Below are 16,600 nucleotides of genomic sequence, written 5' to 3' on the forward strand. Positions count from 1 at the left end.
GAAACTCAGAAAGGTTGAAAGAAAAATGGCAGATTAAACTATAATCAAAACATAACAAAAGTTGATTTTGTCAGGATAATACATATGTATTTTGTAAAAAATAAAAATATATATTTGAAAGGTTGTCAACGTTTTACCATGAAAGAAAAAGAGTGAAATTAATTCAGCCTGATATAGTATTTTTGTTTCGCAAAAGTATTTTGGACACTGTCTTCTCTGTAAATATCCCATATTATATTGCACTAGTTTTCCATAAATCATTTTTATTCAAGTAACAATGTATGCAGTATTGATATTTAATCATTCAAATAATATGAACATCTCTAAGATTAGCCTTCTGTATGGCTAAACATCAAGGTAAACTGAATGCAATGAAAGAGCGCTGACTGGGCAATGCAGGCAAAACTTTCTATATTTTTTCACACTAAGAGGTCGAAATAACACTCTGAAATTGTGAAAATTATGATAATGCCCTTTTAGTTAAGAGATTTTTTTTGGGGGGGGGACCACCTTGAATTTCAGCCTGTTCAGGTGGGATGAAGTTTTTGGCCCATAGCATGACATCACAATCTGATCTGATTATTCCTACCAATGACCAGTCATATTTTATTTGCATATGTATTCTCCTACTTTGAAGGGGTAACCAGTCTAGATGATCCTATCTGTCAATCAGGGCTGTGAATGTAAATATATTTAAATTTGTATCAACACGTCTACACAATCTGACTGAGCATTTCAATGGCAAAAGGAGGCTCGGGGAAATCAATGATTAAAAAAATATATGTTTGGAGTTATTGTCATGAAATAAACACACACAGTGATATATTAGACATACAGTGATTCAAAAAATGTAATCATAAAGACTGCATGGGGGCTTTAAATAATTCAAATTTCATTGAATAATCAAATTTGATTGATCTCTAAAGTACAGTAGACATGTAACTTTCTTCCTCATTCTTTTCCATCAGATCCAAAGCAAGGTCATCACCAAGCTCAGATTCCTGGTTTGCACCCTCTTTCAGCATTGCTACCAAAGTAGACAGTGTGCTGTTGGGGTCCAGTAATTTAACCAGGGGAACATTCACACCCCTGTCTTGAAAGAGAAGATTCTGCAAAGTCATGGCTAGCATTGAGTCTATGCCTAATGCGGTGAGAGAAGAATCGTCATTCAGCTCATCATTCTCAACACCAAGCGTTTCCCTGAGCACCGACTTGACGTATTCACTTGGTGACATGGACACGGTAGTTTGGTCATATCCTGCAACTTCCCCTTTTTCTTTTGTTATCCCCTCATCCACCAATGCGCCTAAACGTATGTTTAGGGAGGCATTATGAGCAAGAACATGACGCATCAGGTTTTTGAAACTGAACTTGCAGACAACCTGTTGTGGTCTGTTCAGCAGAAGGCATTGTTCGAGGCTCTCATGGATTTCTGCTACCCCCATGACCATCATCCCCTTTGCTGCCAGAAATCTTTGGAAATGGTCTTTGTCCAGCAAAAGACCAAGGTTCAAAGCTCCCCAGCTTATGGACTGTCCTGCAAGTCCAATGTTTCGCCTGTACTGACAGAATGTGTCCAAGAAGGAGTTGGCTGCACAATAGTTTGTTTGTGCTGCATTGCCAATAAAGGCAGAGATGGAGGAGTAACACACAAAGTAATCTAACTTGAAGAGTTTTGTGGCGTGATGCAGATTCAGAGCTCCATTCACTTTGGGCTTCAGGACTTTCTCATAGAGAGATTTGTCAAGAGTTTCAATCAGCCCATCATGCAGGACGACGGCGCTGTGGAAGACCCCTCTGATTGGACAAGAGGGGAAACGTTCCTTAATCGCAATAATGGTATTCACTACTTGTGCAGAGATTGAAACATCACACTGCAAGCTGACAACTGTGGCGCCAGACTGACTCTTAATGTTGCTTATCTCCTGCTGTAAGTCGGTCGAGGGACTGCTTCTGGAAAGAATGACAATATAACCTCCTCCTCGCTGTGCAATAAACTTCACTGTTTCAAACCCTAGTCCAGTTAGACCACCTGTGACAATGTACACAGAGTTTTTCTGGAAAAGCTGGTTTGGTTTAGGCAACAACTTAATGTTGGACAGTGTGCCTTTGGAATCATCTTTACCCAGTGCCACAAAAGGCAGGGTTTTAGAGCTGAAGTATGATTCAGACTCTTCAACAGGCAGGAAGTCAATGCTACCGGATGACACTCTCTGAAAGATGGTGGTTTCGAAATCTAAAGACTTCTTGTCCAAATGCATTGATTTGAGCCAACTGTAAATGTGAGACTTCTCTGCTCTGATAGATCCCCTTTCCAATGCGCTCGACATTTGAACAGTCTGAATGCGAACATTGTCATTTCCACATCTGAAGCCATTTTGTGAGATGGAGGATTGCCACTCATTTTCACATACAGCAACAATGTGTCTCACACCGGAAACATTGCATGCTTTTTCAAAGTGAGATTTGTCAAATGGAGGCAAAAGGACAAATGCATCAAGCTTGTTCACATTTTGAAGCTGATCACTAAACTGTGGCAGAACAATGTTATTCCATCCTGATTTGGTTGCAGTTTGGGCTAAGACCTTTGTCAAACCTGAGTCAGGAACAGATGAGATGATGCCCAACCTCTGTTGTTTGACTTTGGGTAATGCACGATGCAAGACTTCCCATGCAAGTACAAAGTAGGACACACAGGGTGCCTCCTTCAGAAATGTGAGCCTCTTTGTCTTGTAGCACGCTGCTTCAGGAATCACAATCTTAGAAGATGCAGCTGTCGGATAACATGAAACTACATGCTCCCCCACTTTCAGTTTGCTCACATCTTTCCCTACAGCTGTGACAGTGCCACTGAAGTCTAGAGCGAAAAGCTGGTGGTTCTGAGATGTGTGTTTGTTCCAGTACATTGTCGGGCCATAGTTCATGTCAGAGACACTGACAGGAAAGTAGTCAGAAGAATGAACACAAATCTTACTGAGCTGAATCTCAACTGAATTCTCCTCAATGTTCTTATGCTCAACATCACAGGGAATGGCAGACAAGCTTGTCATTCTGTATGGGTTAGCAGTCTGAAGGATGAACTCCTCAGACTTCAAAGAGTGGACATTTTCCTGTGAGTTGTCACTGCTTTCAGTGGGAGTGTGCACTATGTAAGGTTTTAGAATCTGTCCATCTTTCACCACCAATTCTGGGTATTTGCTGCAGGGGAATGAGTCAAGAACCTGAGACAGAGCTCTGATGTCCTCTGTAGAGACAGAGCTGATGTCAATCAGCTGGAAGGAAAGATCTGCCATTTCTGCAGCACATGATCTAGTCATGCCTGACAGGACAAAGCCTGCGCTGATGCAGTCCACTGTGTTCTCTGCTGACCGGTAGGTTATTGCTCTGATGGAATTTGGAAATTTCATAGCCTTCAGTTCCAGGACTATTTGTCGGAACATCTCACAGCAGTTTACCATGTTCTCCAGGATAGCCTCTGTTTCGTGGGAGGTAACATTGTCACTGCTCCACACAAACAAGATTTCTGCAAAGCTTTTCAAATCTGAGATTTTGAATTTTGACAACAGCGCTTTGAATCCACGGCTCAAGAGATCATTGGCATGTGTGAAAGAGATGTATTGCGACTGTGAGCTCAAATGTTTTTGCATGGCTTCAGATACACCCATCTGGTCAGCGAAAACCAATGCCTTGGGTTTATTAATGGGCTTGTAGTCATCAGACACAACACTGAAGTCATTGTGGAAGAAGTACTCTTCAACAACATTAGATTGGCTCCCAAGATACTTGACTATGACGTGCTTCAGTTCAACCAAGACCCGACCTGCTTTGTCGGTGAAACAGCCAGATACTTCGAAATGGTCGGCTGCAACATTTGCGGCTCTCAAATAAAGAACCATTTCAGGCTGCAGGGGTTCGTGAACAGTCAAACTGCCTATTTCTGCAGGGAAGCCAGGCCTTGCCATGAATGCATTCACTATTGTGATTGGAGTCAGTTGTAGCAAGTAGTCTAGCACTACAGGGTGAATGCAGAAATCATGCAACTGAGGCAGTAGTTCTTCAGGGACAGTTACAACAGAGATGGCTTCCATCAAGTCTGCACCATAGTGCACATCTCCCCTGTTTCTGAAAACAGAACCATACTGAAACCCTCTCTTACTTAGGTAATCATAAAAGTAATCAGTACTCATAGTTGATGTGCATCGCTTGTAAACTGAGTCTAGAGAGATGTACTGTTCCTCAGCCAACCTCCCTTGCTTGCATGATATGCTGCCTGATGCATACGTTGCTGTAGGAGATTGTATCTTAAACGTTGTCTCGTTTTCAAAGTGATCCAGTTTGACACTCATCTCAGGAGAATTTGGTGCAATGAGAAATGGACTCTGAAAACGGACACTGAGTTGCAGCATGTTGAGTGGAACCTTTGATTTGGAACTGGCCATGAAGGCAGCCAAACCCAACTCAGCGTAGAGGGCACCAGGGACAATGGCAACATCATTGTTTCTATGGTCTTGCAGGTAAGCCACTGAGGCTGAGGCCAGATCACAACTGAAGGTTTTTCCATCATTGCCTGTCTGAGTTAACACAGGATGACTGCCCGATGTACCTTTCTGTGCTGCCTCAAAGATGACATCTTTCTTCACACAATCGAACTGATACCTTGGGGTAGGTGTTGGGGATGTCTCACAACCTCTGTAGAACTTGTCCCAATCTACCTGAACCCCAGACTCAAACAGTTTGGACACAGTGTCCAGCATTGTCTCATGGTCTTTATCTTGCTGCACTGACGTGAGCACTTGTGTCTCATTTCCCAGAGTCTCCTGGATGTTCCTTTGTAGAGCCCTTCTAGGGCCTATCTCTACAAAGACCACATTCTTCTTGTCTTTGGTTGCTGATCTCACTGCCTGTTCAAATGCAACAGGCTCTCGAATGTTCCTGGCCCAGTATTTGCCTGTGCTGAAGTCTGGCTGCTCTACCGCCTTCCCTGTCACTGTGGAGAACAATTCTGTCTCAACATGATTCACCTGTAAAGAGCCAATACTGTCCTCTATTTGAGAGAGGATGGGATCCATCATCTGGCTGTGGTATGCAGCAGGGACGTCTAGAACATGGAGGAATAGATTCTTACTCTTGACTGAACTGCTTAGCTTTTGATGGAGACTGTCTATAGCATCAGCATCACCTGCAAGTGTGCAGGACTGTGGGCTGTTGGCAGCAGCCAGGCAAACCTTATTTAAGTATGGGGGAAGGAGGTTCAAGACCTCTGACACAGCCATGTTACTGACCACAAGCATTTTCCCTCCTGTGACCTTACTCTGCAGAGTACTGCGGAAATAGATCACCTTCACTGCATCCTCAAGGGACAAGAGACCAGAGCAATGGGCAGCAGCAACCTCTCCAACAGAGTGGCCAAGAATTGCATCTGGTTTGATGCCCCAGTGCTTGAAGAGACTGGCAATGCCAACCTGAATGGCAAAGAGTAGGGGCTGGACAACTTCTGGTTTTGAAAAGTCGTCATCAACTGATGCACTTTCCAGTCTCTCTGTGATGGACATTCTTTGGTACATTTGAAAAAGCGCCTCAACCTCCTTGATCTTTTCTCTGAACACTGGTTCCTGTTTCAGGAGCTGCTTGCACATGCCTTGGTAGGCGACACCATTCCCACAGAAAACATACACTAACTTTGGATCTAGTTTGGAGGGGGCAATCTTTTTGTTCAAAGCAGATTTCAGCTGGTTTCTCAGATCAACCAGAGAGGATGTTGTGAATGCCTTCCTGTATTTATGTTTCATGTGGCTTCTTCTACAGGCTGATGTATATGACAGACCCTGGAGTTCCACTGTTTTGTCTGAACTTATCTGTTCAGCTGTGTCCTGTACCATCATGGTAAGGGATTTTTCTGAGGCTGCTGAGAGGATAAAATACTCATAAGATCTATCAACCCCGGCTGTTTGGGTGTGAGAGTTGTTGTACTGTTTGACAATTGTGTGGGCATTTGTGCCTCCAAAACCAAAATTATTGATCCCTGCAATCCGTTCGACCGAGCCTACATTTCCCCACTTTTCTGCTTTAGTGGGAACTTTTATGTTTAAGGCTTTAGCGTCTATACTGGCACTGTCCTCAGAGTAGAACAGTGAAGGGACAATGATTTCATGCTTCATCATTAGGAGTACCTTGATTAGCCCTGCCACTCCAGCTGCAGATTCTGTGTGTCCAATGTTGCCTTTCACAGAGCCGATGAGGAGTGTTTCTGAACCTGGAGGTCTGGCTTTGGCAATGACTTTGGAGATGCTGCCTGCTTCTATGGGATCCCCCACTGGAGTTCCAGTCCCATGAGCCTCTATGTACTGGACAGATGACAGGTCAGACTGTGAGTAGATTCTGCGGAGCAGCTCCTCTTGCTGGACCATGGATGGCTTGGTGATTGGAGTGACAGTGTGGCCATCTTGGTTTACAGCAGTTTTGCTTATGATGCCCCATACATGGTCACAGTCTTTCAAGGCCTGTAAAAGATTTGAAATTCAACGGAACATGTTTGATAGACCAGTGTCTGTGCCAACTTTTTACTGCATGGAACTGTTGGGCTCCACCCTAAATGGCTCTTGGTGCGTCAAATTGTACAGTATATGCAGATCTGCAAATAAACTGTCAAGTAAAGTCATAAAATTAGAAACAAGAGCTTGTCTATTGCAGTCTAAGTCAAATTGGTGACAAGGGATGGTAAATACAGTATATGTAATATGTTAGTCGTATTCTAGAAGTTTTGACAAAGTTAAAGTTTGAGAGTTCAGTCAATGCATCAAATACTCCCAGACACATTGTATAGCCAACTGTGCTAAATGTTTGGCCAGTTTGAATATATTTGAACTGTACTGCAAAGAGTGAAAACTAAATCAATCGTAAGAACTCACTTGTTTCAGTGGCTTCAGCAGAATAATCCCACAACCCTCTCCTCTGCCGTAGCCATCTGCTCTGCTGGAGAAAGGTTTGCTGGTGCCTTCAGGTGAAATCATCTTTGCCTTGCTGAGAGCGACAAAGACTTGTGGCTCTATGATACAGCTGACACCGCCACAGAGAGCCATTTCACAGTCTCCTGGTAGGACAAACACATTTTTATATAATTGCAGGTGCCACTTTTTCATGTCGCTGAAACTGGGCTAATAGTCAAACATATGATTCTAACTTTTGCTTTATTGTTTTGGAAATTTCCCTCTGGTCACAATTGGTAGGTAACAGAGGTAGTGTGCATGAAATCTAGGTTACATATTAAAAGAAGCTATATAAAATAATCTAGCAATCTATAAAAAATATATATATATATATATAATTTAACTAGGCAAGTCAGATAGGAACAAATTCTTATTTACAATGACGGCCTACCCCGGCCAACACTGGGCCAATTGTGTGCTGCTTATGGAACTCCCAATCACTGCCGGATTCAGCCTGGATTCGAAACCAAGGACTGTAGTGACGCCTCTTGCACTGAGATGCAGTGCCAGACCGCTGCGCCACTCAGGGGCCCATAATTATTAATGATAGTAAAGCAATTATCCTACGCACAATTTGATAAGAGTTGTACCTTGTTTTATGGCTTGACAAGCAAAGTGCAGAGCCACAAGAGATGATGAGCAGGCACTGTCTATGGCAACTGATGGACCAGTGAGGTTGAAGGTGTAGGATATCCGGTTGGCTGCAATACTCATGGCTTTACCAGTGCCACTCCAATGGTTAGTCAAGCCTGGATTGTACTGGGCGGTTGTGAGATCGTAGTCTCTGTTCATTAGTCCTACAGAGTTTCATAGACAATTGAATGTGATATTAGTATCAATCACGGTATCACGAATCACAACTTCACACTTATCTGTAAAGAAAATAAAGTAATATTACCTAGGTATACTCCAGTCCTAGTTCCGCTAGCTTTCTCCATTGGCATCCCAGCATTCTCTAGTGCCCTATAGGTGCAGTGCAGCAAGAGTTTCTGCTGAGGGTCCATGTAGTCGGCCTCAGCATCGGTGACACCAAAAAACCTCAGGTCTAGTTCGTTAAAGCTAAGAATAAAAACATTAACCAGTAAACCAGAGTGGAAAATATTCAATACAACAAAGGCAATCAGAAGCTGGGATTTCAGGGACAAGAGCATTTGTTGGTCAACTACACATTACCAGGAATATAATTCTACAATATACCGTAGTATAGCATCTTTGATTATTTGCAGTACATTATTAAATTATGAGTAACCGAAGCAGTGCAACAAAAAAAATGGTGAGGGTCAGGGAAACGTCATACTAACCCGTCTATGAGAGCAGCTTTGCTAGTGTGAGTCTTTCCAGGTTTGCTGTTGTCAGCATCATACCAGTAAGTACTGTTAAACCTCTCGTTAGGGATTGGCAATGCACAGTTCTTTCCTTCCAGAAGAACCTTCCAGAAATTGTCAAGCCCCTCACCTGGAATTGAATATGTGTTGTATCAGAATGGGAAATACATTGGAATTGTTTTAACAAACCTATATATATATATTTATTTATTTATTTTTTAACAAAATGTTTTTCATAACAATGTATATCGTTTTTGAATCAAATTTCATCAAAAGCTTGTCTATAAATAAAACATAACAAATTATAGCTACAGATGTTAAAGTTTTTTGATTAAAAATTAGCTTTAGGTCATAGATAAACGTTTCTACATTCATGTTATTGCATGTATCAATACCCAAGTTAACTGATGTTTCGTAATAGTTGTAATCTCTGTAGTCTGGTGTTTTCATTGCTGGCATTGTAACTATTTCATTAATCAACCTAAATTAAGCAGCTTCATATCCCATAGGGATAAAACTGTTTGAATCTACGTTGTGATGACATTGAATCAATGTGGAAAACTGATTGGATTTGAAAAAAATCATACATTTAAGGGAATTTTGTATTTTTTCCCACCAAATTTTTATCTAAATTCAATGACATGGTGAAATGTTTTGTTGATTTCATGTTAAAATCAACTTTAGTTGACAACCAAATGTAAACCAAAACTAGACGTCTGTGCCCAGTGGGATGGTGCTATAAGAAGTGAAAACTTCTTGATTGGAGAACACGTTGGGAGGGATCTTAGATCAAGTGGACCACTTGACCGCAAATGGATCTTCCAGCAAGACAATAATCCCAAGCATTCATCAAAATCCACAAAGAAATGGTTATTGACCACAAAATCAAAATGTTTCAATGGCCATCTCAGTCTCTGGACTTGAAACCCTTTGAAAACCTGTGGTTTAATTGAAGAGGGCCATCAATAAGCGCATACGAAGGATATCAAGGATCTCGAAGGATTCTGTATGGAGGAATGGTCTAAAATGTGTTCTCTAATCTCATAAAACATTTTATTAAAAGGCTCAGTGCCGTTATCCTCGCAAGGTGAACTATTGAAAGGTATTAAAAACAGGGGTGACAATAATTATGTATTACTGTATATATATATATGTTTCTTTGAGGAATTGCATTATTATAAAAAAATATGTTCTAAAATGTTTAAGAATGCAATATAGCTTTTTTGCTCATCTATCAAGAGTGCCAATAATTTTCGACCTGACTGTATACCCATTGATTCTTGAAGAATATTACTTATAAATACCTCATAACCTGTCGTACCCCATCAGAACCCAAAATATAAGCTAGTTTTACTCCAATGTTTGTAAACAACGTAAATGTATATTTACACTTGTATAGCTTAAAAACATGGTTAAAACTATTATTTTTGATATCATGGTCAGTCCTTGCATCCATAGCTCTGTCTAGGAATTTGAGAGTGGTTGCATTTCTCCAGGCACATCCCGCAGCTTTTCACCAATACAGAAGCAGGGTAACCGCTTTGTTATTGTTTCAACTGCAGATTCTAGCTTTAAAGTGATTGAAAATATAAACTGAAATTAGCTTCATCACAAACTAGCTTCATCACAAAAAAGGTTAACTGTCAAACCTCCAGGGAAGCTGCATCCAATGCCAACCACTGCAATGGCTCTCTCTTCCTCCGCCATCCTGGCTGTCTGTCACACCAGCTGGACACTGAAATGCATGCACTTGTTTCTAAACTTCAAGTATAAACTCAGCTCAGATAGAAGGTGCTCGATTTGCCTCCTGTTCCTTTGGCTCGTTGTCTCACCTGTAGTGTCTTTATATCCGTAAGGACTGATAGCAGCCCTCTAAAGAAATGCTGATTCAGTTCCACAGAAATACCGAAGTGCAATCATTGCTCTAAATGAAAGCCAGGGGTGAATGAGTTATTCATTTTGTCAAACAGTTCCTTGGTAAATTTATCACATTATCCAGATTTTATCACACAGGTTTTCCCTTTTCAGATACAGTTCCTTATTACTCATAACCTTTCCTGGAAAGTCATCTCATTGTTCACAATGGTACACTCTACTCTAAGTCGCTCTGTAAGAGCGTCTGCTAAAAATTACTTAAATGTACACTACAGTTCAAAGATTTGGGGTCACTTACAAATGTCCTTGATTTGGAAAGAAAAGTCCATTAAAATAGCATCAAATTGATCAGAAATACAGTGTAGACATTGCTAATGTTGTAAATGGCTATTGTAGCTGGAAACAGCCGATTATTTTATGGAATATATACATTTATGGAATATATACTGGCAGCTTCATTAAATTATACCCGCAAAACACCAGTCTCAATATCAACAGTGAAGAGGCGCCTCCAGGATGCTGGCCTTCTAGGCAGAGTTCCTCTGTCCAGTGTCTGTGTTCTTTTGCCCATCTTAATCTTTTATTTTTATTGGCCAGTTTGAGATATGGCTTTTTCTTTGCAACTCTGCCTAGAAGGCCAGCATCCCGGAGTCGCCTCTTCACTGTTGGCTTTGAGACTGGTGTTTTGCGGGTACTATTTAATGAAGCTGCCAGTTGAGGACTTGTGAGGCGTCTGTTTCTCAAACTAGACACTCGAATGTACTTGTCCAATTGCTCAGTTATGCATCGGTGCCTCCCACTCCTCTTTCTATTTTGGTTAGCGCCAGTTTGCGCTGTTCTGTGAAAGGAGTAGTACACAGCATTGTACGAGATCTTCAGTTTCTTGGCAATTTCTCGCATGGAATAGCCTTCATTTCTCAGAACAAGAATAGACTGACGAGTTTCAGAAGAAAGGTCCTTGTTTTTGGCCATTTTGAGCCTGTAATCCAACCCACAAATGCTGATGTTCCAGATACTCAACTAGTCTAAAGAAGGCCAGTTTTATTGCTTATTTAATTAGCACAACAGTTTTCAGCTGTGCTAACATAATTGCAAAAGGGTTTTCTAATGATCAATTAGCCTTTTAAAATTATAAACTTAGCTAACACAATGTGCCATTGGAACACAGGAGTGATGGTTGCTGATAATGGGCCTCTGTACGCCTATGTAGATATTCCATTTAAAAAATCTGCCGTTTCCAGGTACAATAGTCCTTTACAACATTAACAATGTCTACACTGTATTTCTAATCAATTTGATGTTATTTTAATGGACAAAAAATGTGCTTTTCTTTAACAAACAAGGACATTTCTACGTGACCCCAAACTTTTGAACAGTAGTGTAAAATGACAATTACGTTTGTTTGAAAAACGGATTATGTCACAAACCTCTTCCTGGAAATGACTGGACCAAAGCGCAGCGTGGTACGTGTTCATGATATTTTATTAAATCAGAACACTAGAACAAAAATAACAAAGATGAAAATGAACAGTTCTGTAAGGATACTAAACTATACAGAAAACAACTACCCACAAAACACAGGTGGGAAAGGCTGCCTAAGTATGATTCCCAATCAGAGACAACGATAGACAGCTGCCTCTGATTGAGAACCACACCCGGCCAAACACAAAGAAATAAACACATCAGCAAATAGAAATAAAGAAACTAGAATGCCCACCCTAGTCACACCCTGGCCTAACTAAAATAGAGAATAAAAGCCTCTCTATGGCCAGGGCGTGACAGATTATCCAGCCACATTTGTTCAAAAGAGCTTATCTGAGATCCATTTTTCCTTTTCCTGATATAGAATATGTTAATTATGTTTAGAAAGTAAAATATTTGGGGTGTCGTCAAGAACCATAAAACCTGAAACAGTTTGTCAAAATTATAGAAAACCAGAACTGTCACTGTAATGATCGAATGAGTCATTACTAATTAGCTGATCATTCCATTCTCCACGAACCATTAGTAGTGTTGGTGATAATATGGGTGGTACTATTTTGTACTGAGGAGAGAGACATTTGCTGAGGACATGGAAAACTCAAGGCGAGGTGATAGGGTGACAATCTGCCAGTACCTGACTTACATGGTAGCTAATTAGAGTTTTACTGCTTTAATATAATGCATCAGAAGAGCAGTGCATTCAACTATGGTCGTAAACTTTACAGGTTTAAAACAAACAAGACACAACTTCCCATGATAAGAAGTTTCATGCTGAGCATCAGAAAATGGGTACTATCTGTTCGTAAGAATCCATGATCACATTAGTATGTACTGTAGAATACAACATCCTACCTTTTCAACTGGGGACATGCACCAATAAAGGATATTTTCAATGCTCACATAGCCATAGACTATAGGCCTAGTTCATGGAAGATGACAGCAAATGATATAAAGCCGTAACACATCAGGTTTAATAGTTAATAATTGGCCTGGTCATTTTCACAGGTGCTCTTTACAGTTAGAACATGTTCCCATGATGACAAGTTCCTCTTTTTGAATGTGTATTTTAAGGTTGCAGCTCACAAAATAGCTGCCAGTTAGTGAGGGGTTCCATTTGAAGCACCTGTGATCATTGCAAGGTCCTTACAGATCTTTTTCTCGACTATACATACAAAATAATACATTTTGATAATAACTTCTTTAAATCTTAACCGGTGACCATGCCTTCGTGTCACACAGACTGCATTGAAAAATCAGTGTCAAATTGGTTTCATAAACTTGGAGGTTTTGTTGGGAGAAATCCATGGTGGTTTCTACTTGTCCCTTTGTTCATCTCTGCGGGGCTTGGGGCAGGATTTTATTTCCTTGAAGAGAGAGAGGCGCATGGGATAGAGGACCAGTTTACTCCAAAGGACGGGCCTGCAAAACAGGAGAGACATTTTGTCAAAGAACATTTTCCCCAGAATGATTCAGAGTTCTCTCGTTTGCGGCTGTATACCGAGGGGAGCTATGGGTCTTTCATCGCTGTTTCAAAGTCATCCGATATCTTGAATGAGAAGGCATTTGAGGAGATCATATATTTAGATGGAACAGTTAGAGAGATGGTAGGCCAAAAAGGAAAAACTTATGAAAAACTTTGTGCCATGAAAAGTAACAGGTGCTTTTCAAATGACATGTTAGATATCATTAATGGCACAGCTAGTGCAATTAAGAAGGCAAACTTGACCTTTCCTTATCATAATTCAACGTCAAACACCATCTTTTTGGGGACAGAACTTGGCGGAGTAGTTTTGAATTCAAGTATCATCGTTAGTGCAAAGGCTGTTCGACTCTTCTACTTTCTCAGAGAAAATAACAAGGCAGAAAATGATGATTGGCTACATGGGTTTACTCAAGTGTTTTCCAACTTGTCAGATGAATTGAATAAGGTAAGTACAGTTTATTATATTTTACAGATTCAGAACTGTCTGGGCGTACTGCCAGGTTTGGTAAAATACTTTTGTCCATATCCACATAAGTGGCTTTACTTATTTGAGCCATATATAATTAGAGTGCTCATATTCACTGAAATATAAAAATCCATGTTTTGTAAAATAATCTGTTCCTAAATGTAACCCTCTACAGTTTTCACTTAGTCTCACAGTTCTTACATTTGTTTTTATAGCGTCAGATTCAAGTTTCATACTTCACATCTAATTCTAGAGAGGAGGAGTTTAAGGAAAACTCCAAATCTGTGATTCCTCTCTTCTCCGTCACATACTTCCTGGCCATAAGTTTTTCAATTGTATCTTGCTTGAGGTAATTTGATGTCTTATGTGTCATCTTTTAAACGAATCAAAATCAGCAAATGTGTGCACCATGTTAAAACACTAATTTAACTTACTATTTATAATTGCTACGTGTGATGTTCCGTACGAAGTAAGAATATTTTCATCTACAGGTTGGACTGTGTGAGGAACAAGGTGTGGGTGGCCATCTTTGGTGCTCTATCTGCAGGCCTAGCTGTGCTGTCCAGTTTCGGGTTGTTGCTGCTCTGTGGAATGCCCTTTGCCATGACTGTTGCAACTGCTCCTTTCTTAATACTGGGTCAGGTTTATTATCAGAAACCTTTCAATAGTCTTAACAACCCACAACCAAATCTCACATGATTTTAATGTTTTTGTCCGTCACAAGACTACGTAGACGGTAACACTTATGTTGCCCTTATACCTATGTAACTACACAGTAATAACTGTATTAACAACATTGTATTAACATGTAGTAACATTGTAACTCATGAAGTTTGGTGATATTTGTTACAGTGGTAATTCCCTCTAATGATCTATGATCTACTGATGTTCAATATACTCTGTTGATCGCAGGAATTGGTGTTGACGACATGTTCATCATGATTTCCTGCTGGCAGCAGACTCAAGTTCATGACAACGTAGAGGACCGTATGGCAGCTACATACAAAGAGGCAGCTGTCTCTATCACCATCACAACACTAACTGATGCCCTGGCCTTCTATATTGGTCTGTTAACTCCCTTTCGTTCTGTACAATCCTTTTGTATGTATACTGGCACAGCTGTCCTGTTCTGTTACTTGTACAATATTACCTTCTTTGGTGCATTTCTGGCATTGAATGGGAGTCGTGAAAAGGGCAACAGACACTGGCTGACATGCATGAAGGTTCCAGAACCAGAGGATAGTCCTGAAAAGTACAATATCTGTTGTGTAGGAGGGGCATATGACCAGGAAACGGGAAAAGAGGAAGTTATGCCAATTAACAACTTCTTTAAGATGTACTATGGGCCATTTCTAACAAATACTTGGACCAAGGTGTTTGTGATCCTGCTCTATGCTGGATATTTGGGCTCAAGTATCTATGGTTGCTTCCAAATCCAAGAAGGCATAGACCTTAAAAACCTAGCAGCTGATAGCTCATATGTGGGTAGCTATTACGATAATGAGGACCAATACTTTTCAGAGTATGGTCCAAATGTTATGGTTGTTGTGACTGACAGTAAGTTTCAATATTGGGACAAAACTGCTCGAAAGCGTCTTGATACTTGTCTTGAACGTTTTGAGAGTCTAACGTTGGATGGTCGATCATTGGTTGCAAAAAATATGACCCTTTCTTGGCTTAATGAATATGTGAAAGTTTCAAATCCAAATAACGAAACCATTTTCATGGATAGTTTACCTGCGTTTTTACAACGATCAGATTTCACACAAGATGTGAATATTTCAAACAAAGTCATAATTGCCTCGCGTATGTTTATTCAGACAATCAACGTCAGTACAGCCGTTGATGAAAAGAACATGTTGAATAAGCTTCGAGAGACAGCTAATGGTTGTTCAGAAAAGTTGGTTGTTTACCATCCTGCTTTCATATACTTTGACCAGTATGCAGTCATTGTTAGTAATACTATACAAAACATTGTAGTTGCCACTCTTGCCATGCTGGTGATCTCCCTCATGTTGATCCCCAACCCCATATGTTCTCTGTGGGTGACCTTTGCCATTGCCTCTGTCATAGTGGGTGTTGCTGGTTTCATGGCGTTATGGGATGTCAATCTAGACTCTGTATCCATGATCAATCTTGTCATCTGCATTGGTTTCTCAGTGGATTTTTCTGCTCACATTTCCTATGCTTTTGTCTCTAGCAAAGAGGTCACCGCTAATAAGAAGGCTGTAGATGCTGTCTATCACTTGGGGTATCCCATCATACAGGGAGCTGTGTCTACTATTTTAGGAGTGGTGGTGCTGTCTGCTGCTGAGAGCTACATCTTCAGAACCTTCTTTAAGATCATGTTCTTGGTCATTTTGTTTGGGGTACTTCATGGCATCGTTTTCATCCCTGTGTTTCTGACCTTCTTTGGGATATGCAATTTTAATTGACCAAGATTCACACACAACACACTAATCATGGTTGAAAGGGTTGGTAGAATAGTAGTTAAATTGTTTTAATGATCTGACTTTTTAGCTTACTTCTAATCTTGTGATTATGTCATACTTTGCTTTAATGGTATCAAAATATGTATTTTTATGAGTCATCTTTTTGGTTTTATTGAATACTTTAAAAAATTATTTGTCATGTAAATGCTGTGTTGATTGTTACTACAGTGTGCTTATATTTACCTTTGTTGTAATTGTGTTTTAAAAAGCGAATAAAATGATCTTAAATTATATATTGTCTTGTATATATTTATTCAAACAGCAGATGCTCTCGGTTGTCATTACGACCACATCAATAATGGGAATTATTATTATGGTTAGTAACAGTGCAGAATTTGCATACTAAACTTATGATGTCATCTATTTATCTGTTCACCTATTCTAGAGAAACCCACTCTTCATAAACTTTTCAAATGAACCTGTGCGTCAGTGTTCATCAACTTAACAATCAATCATTGCATGGCAATCAGTTTACTTCCTTCATCTTCAGA

General features: G+C 40.2%; 2 protein-coding genes across 2 annotated transcripts; one reads left to right on the top strand and one right to left on the bottom strand.

The window, feature by feature from the left end:
* Positions 1–840: 840 nt before the first annotated feature.
* LOC139531836 (phthioceranic/hydroxyphthioceranic acid synthase-like) lies at positions 841–10,018 on the bottom strand. Its single transcript, XM_071328720.1, has 6 exons — positions 9,961–10,018; positions 8,288–8,441; positions 7,885–8,045; positions 7,577–7,783; positions 6,909–7,090; positions 841–6,500 (listed from the first exon to the last, which is right to left on the bottom strand). The coding sequence occupies exons 1-6, from the start codon at positions 10,016–10,018 to the stop codon at positions 921–923; spliced, it is 6,342 nt and encodes a 2,113-aa protein (XP_071184821.1). The 3' UTR covers positions 841–920.
* Positions 10,019–11,546: 1,528 nt separating this feature from the next.
* On the top strand, positions 11,547–16,316 carry LOC139531837 (patched domain-containing protein 3-like). Its single transcript, XM_071328721.1, has 4 exons — positions 11,547–13,596; positions 13,833–13,966; positions 14,109–14,254; positions 14,530–16,316. Exons 1-4 carry the CDS (start codon positions 12,889–12,891, stop codon positions 16,050–16,052), a joined length of 2,511 nt encoding a protein of 836 aa, XP_071184822.1. The 5' UTR covers positions 11,547–12,888; the 3' UTR covers positions 16,053–16,316.
* The last annotated feature ends 284 nt before the right edge of the window (positions 16,317–16,600 follow it).

The sequence above is a fragment of the Salvelinus alpinus genome, chromosome 10 (assembly GCF_045679555.1).
Source record: "Salvelinus alpinus chromosome 10, SLU_Salpinus.1, whole genome shotgun sequence".
In the NCBI taxonomy this organism is placed as follows: domain Eukaryota; kingdom Metazoa; phylum Chordata; class Actinopteri; order Salmoniformes; family Salmonidae; genus Salvelinus; species Salvelinus alpinus.

Excerpts from the sequence above, each read along its gene's own strand:
- LOC139531836 (XM_071328720.1), bottom strand. The coding sequence starts at position 10,018 with ATGGCGGAGGAAGAGAGAGCCATTGCAGTGGTTGGCATTGGATGCAGC. Across the intron at positions 8,442-9,960 it reads TGGATGCAGCTTCCCTGGAG|GTGAGGGGCTTGACAATTTC; the intron begins GTTTGACAGTTA and ends ATTCAATTCCAG. Across the intron at positions 6,501-6,908 it reads TGCTGAAGCCACTGAAACAA|GCCTTGAAAGACTGTGACCA; the intron begins GTGAGTTCTTAC and ends AATCTTTTACAG.
- LOC139531837 (XM_071328721.1), top strand. The coding sequence starts at position 12,889 with ATGCCTTCGTGTCACACAGACTGCATTGAAAAATCAGTGTCAAATTGG. Across the intron at positions 13,967-14,108 it reads TCAATTGTATCTTGCTTGAG|GTTGGACTGTGTGAGGAACA; the intron begins GTAATTTGATGT and ends TTTCATCTACAG. Across the intron at positions 14,255-14,529 it reads TGCTCCTTTCTTAATACTGG|GAATTGGTGTTGACGACATG; the intron begins GTCAGGTTTATT and ends TGTTGATCGCAG.